The sequence below is a fragment of the Charadrius vociferus genome, unplaced genomic scaffold (assembly GCF_000708025.1).
Source record: "Charadrius vociferus isolate BGI_N301 unplaced genomic scaffold, ASM70802v2 scaffold59, whole genome shotgun sequence".
NCBI lineage: Eukaryota > Metazoa > Chordata > Aves > Charadriiformes > Charadriidae > Charadrius > Charadrius vociferus.
Genome location: NW_009661371.1, coordinates 8,742,095 through 8,742,423, shown reverse-complemented (window position 1 = coordinate 8,742,423; position 329 = coordinate 8,742,095). Strand labels below are relative to the sequence as shown.

The window sequence follows — 329 nt, the reverse complement described above, 5'->3', positions numbered from 1 at the left end:
GTGGGGACATGGCGGGCTCCCTGCGGCATTGCCAGGCTGGGACCCTCTGTGGGATCCTCAGTGCCAGGGTGGGGGCCCCTGGCTGTGGCCCCCCAGGGAGGGCTGTGTCCTGCCCAGCCCAGCCTGTGTGTACTGACAGCTCCGGCTCCCCCAGGGCATCTTCCCGGCCTCGCTCATCCACCTGAAGGGCGCCGTGGTGGAGCGCAGGGGGTAGGTACCAGGCATGGGTGGGTGGGCACCATCCCCCTGCCTGGTGCAGGGGCCCGCGTGGTGCTGCAGGTCGCCAGAGCTCCCTGCGCCTCTTCCCAGGGCGGAGGCGGGCGTGGTCC

At 72.0% G+C, this 329-nt stretch overlaps 1 protein-coding gene across 1 annotated transcript in view; it reads left to right on the top strand.

Annotated features, from left to right (window-relative positions):
- LOC104294208 (dedicator of cytokinesis protein 2-like) overlaps positions 1-329 on the top strand; it is a 96,444-nt gene that overhangs the window by 2,547 nt on the left and 93,568 nt on the right. Inside the window, exons 4-5 of the mRNA XM_009893789.1 lie at positions 155-210; positions 310-325. Of these exons, the coding sequence (XP_009892091.1) occupies positions 155-210; positions 310-325 (72 nt within the window). The remainder of the gene's footprint in view (positions 1-154; positions 211-309; positions 326-329) is intronic.